Source organism: Pseudomyrmex gracilis, unplaced genomic scaffold (assembly GCF_002006095.1).
Source record: "Pseudomyrmex gracilis isolate BER0280 unplaced genomic scaffold, ASM200609v1 scaffold_3842, whole genome shotgun sequence".
Lineage (NCBI taxonomy): Eukaryota > Metazoa > Arthropoda > Insecta > Hymenoptera > Formicidae > Pseudomyrmex > Pseudomyrmex gracilis.
Window position 1 is genome coordinate 1 of NW_018024426.1, and position 3387 is coordinate 3387.

General features: G+C 37.1%; 1 protein-coding gene across 1 annotated transcript; it reads right to left on the minus strand.

Annotated features, from left to right (window-relative positions):
• Nucleotides 1-6: 6 nt before the first annotated feature.
• On the minus strand, nucleotides 7-3040 carry LOC109863259 (chymotrypsin-1-like; the record flags this gene model as incomplete). Its single annotated transcript, XM_020443494.1, has 8 exons — nucleotides 2934-3040; nucleotides 2382-2529; nucleotides 2034-2289; nucleotides 1776-1913; nucleotides 1528-1660; nucleotides 691-841; nucleotides 310-571; nucleotides 7-123 (listed from the first exon to the last, which is right to left on the minus strand). Coding segments are annotated over exons 1-8 (1257 nt in total), but the record flags the coding sequence as incomplete, so codon positions are not given.
• Nucleotides 3041-3387: the final 347 nt, after the last annotated feature.

Below are 3387 nucleotides of genomic sequence, written 5' to 3' on the forward strand. Positions count from 1 at the left end.
GCCTGCTCTCGTATACGTGCAGATGTGAGAAGACTCCACTTGCCAGTGCGAGGCGCGGCATTTCTGTTGATCGTAAACGTTCAACTTGATGTGTTGCAACTTGTCAGGGACCAAACCGCCCAACTGGAAGTACATAAAAACATCGTAAAAATTTTTGCACCTTTTACATCTTCAAAACTATGAAATAATTAAATCTTAGATCAAAACATGTTGCGACAACATGTTTCTAACACGTTCAGTTTGATAAATGGGCCACGAGTTCAAGTTTGTTTTTTAATTGCGTAATAATTTTTATTTTTTTTTGCTCACTGATGTTCTTCCCCATCCGCTTAAAACGCAAGGAGATCCCGCGGAGATATCGTTGGTCGCGAGTTGAATAGGTTGAATCGTGGTGGTAAATTCAACGGATCTCGACAGTTTGAGCACACCGATGTCGTTGATTAATCTGGTAGCATCGAAATCTTCGTGAGGGACGGCCGCGGTCGCTGTATAAACAGTTCCCTCTTCACTCAACAGATTCGTGCCTGCGTGAATAGTCAGGGATTTCAGAGCATTGGGATCGTTGGCGTAACTGTAATGAAAAAACGTTTCTATTAATTATATTTTACAGTGCTCAATTTTGAATATCTTTTTCTTTGATATTTATTTAATAGCGAAATAAGTAATGAACGAGCAACACGAAATACGTACGAAACAATACAATGAGCGGCGGTGAGGACGGTGCGTGCGGAGATGATGGATCCGCCGCAGGAGTGAGATCCGTATCTTCTCAGAGATACCTGATGCGGATACGCGCCCACCGGAGCGTCTTCTCCACCGACAATATGGGAATTCGGGAAGCCTGTGTGCGGAAAAAGGTCAGTAATTTATGTACGACATGTTGTTTGTATTTCTTTACAAAACGTGCCGTGCTCGTAAGAAATTGGATAAATATTTTTTTAAAGTGTGTCGAATTCCAATCAGTACTAGTTGTTATACAAAACGTATACAAAACGTTTTTATTACTTCAAAAATTTATTTTTATTTCTTCTAAAAATTTATTCATTATTCGTATTTTTGTTCTTCTTCTTTTCTTCAAGATCGCGAAATAAAAGTTCTTTTTTACAACATTTTTCACGTGTATTTTGAAATATACCGATTGTGTGTGTGTCGCTTACCATGAGCGGCTGCTGCCAAGCAAACAAGTACGAACAACGCCAACATGATGAGACCGTGAGACTGATTAATAACAAAGCTTGGTCGTAGGGATTTATATACCGCTTTGGAGTACTCGAAAAAATGTTCGTTGTAACACGCTTGTGTACATTACGTAAGCACAAATTAAATGTTTTAAGTAATCTAATCCTTAACAGATTTAATCATTGTAATCTCTACGAGACAATCCAAGAAATTGTGGGGTAATCGATCAAATGACTATTCTTTTTCGTGAATCGTCCGAGATTTTTTTATCAGGATAGATGTCTACGAAAACTTTTATCTCGAGTACTTGACGCAATCGATAGACAGTAATTCGAAGATGTTACTTACCGTGCTTCTTGATCCAGTCATGATACGCAGATACCTTGACAAATTTGTCAGGAACACCCACCGCGCACGGAGTCACGAAGGATGCAATTCCGATCTGAATGCCGTCCGCGAGTAAAGCGCTCCCCGAATCACCCTTAACGACGTAAGTAACGTCACAATTTCATATAAAAATATATATTTTTCTTCTTTTTCTATTATAATTACATACAAGCAAAACTTGAAATTACAAAGAGTAATAATGAACTTACGTGACACACTCCCTCGTTCTTTCTCGTGAAAGTGCAAATGTGATTGTCAGTCACTCTCCAGCTCGAGTCTTTGCATTTCTCGAGAGAATAAATCTTCAGTGCGATCTCTTGCAAGACATTGGGTGTACGCCCATTGAGCTAAAAAGCGCAAAGAAAGAAACGTGCAAGATATATAAAAATATATACATACATTTTGTATACATATACATATATATTTTGCACGTATTATATATAATCGTTTCGTATAATGAATCTTACGGAAGTACTACCCCAACCGGACAGAACGCAAGGAAGATCTTCAAGAACGAAATCGTGCCGCGCGATCGGAACGGGCTGCACCAGGTCGTTAAACGCTATTTCCTTCTTCACCTTAACGAGACCGATATCGTTATTGAACGTGTAACTGTCGTAATCCGGATGCCACAGTACTTTTTTTACTTTGTAAACATCACCCTTCTCGTTCAAGTAGATCGTTCCGGCGTGGACCGTAAGACCCTTCAAATCTTCCCCGTAACTTTGAAACAATTGTTTTCGCATTACATAACAAAGTTGTCGTTTCTTAAACCATGACGAAGTTTTAAATAAATAAATCGCGAGGATATTTACGTATTTACGCAATGAGCCGCGGTGAGTACGTAACGTTCGTTAATAATTGACCCTCCGCAGCTAAATCTGCCGTAGTATTTCAGGGCTACCGAATGTGGATACTTGCCAATGGGAGCGTCCTTGCCGCCGACAATGCGAGGAGAGAAGCCTTAGATTTTTTGTTTTGAACAAATTGTGATTATGTAATAAAATAATTTTATAGTGTACTCGTAATAAATATTATATAATAAATGGAGTAAAACATCTAATGATCGGCATTTTAAAGACCTGTCTTTAAGTTTTTTTTCAAAAGTATCAATTAAAGAAAAAAATGTTGCTATAAAAAATCCAAATTAATTCTAGTGTAATATCAAATAAAAAGTAATCATAGACAAAATCATCTAGAAAAAATCATTAAGTGTCAATCATTAAAATGGTACCAATAATATTTACTGTAACACGCATTTAATTTGAAATTAATTTCCAAAAACTTCACGTCACAGGTGATGTTAAGAAAAAAAAGTTTTTTTAAGAAAAGAAAGATTTTTATCGATGAACTCGATTCGGAAATACCTTGGGTGATGCGTGCCAGAGAGATGAGAATAAAACAAGCGATTGCGTACATCTCTGACGGCGAATTTCTCTACGACGGACAAGCAAAGCAAATACACGCGTTCAAATATTTTATACATGTATTTATACATGTTTCTCTCAAGTGTTCTAATTAAAAGATAAATCACAACATGTGTTAGTGAGCATTTTTGATATTGCGTTGTTGTTGACTAAAACGATAGCTTTTCAAGTTCAAATATTTTTATGATAATATTGTTGTACAATCGGAAATTGCTGTAGGAACACAGGTGAGTCGAACTCTCTCTGTACTGTCTTCGATTAATCTTGCGCGATTAATTTGAGACACATTAGCTTTCTGATTTCTTTTCGAAAATAATATTGACAAATCACCGTTCTAAGTGCGAGCGATAACGCGTTATCGAGATATTTCGCATACTTGCAAAATATAATTTTT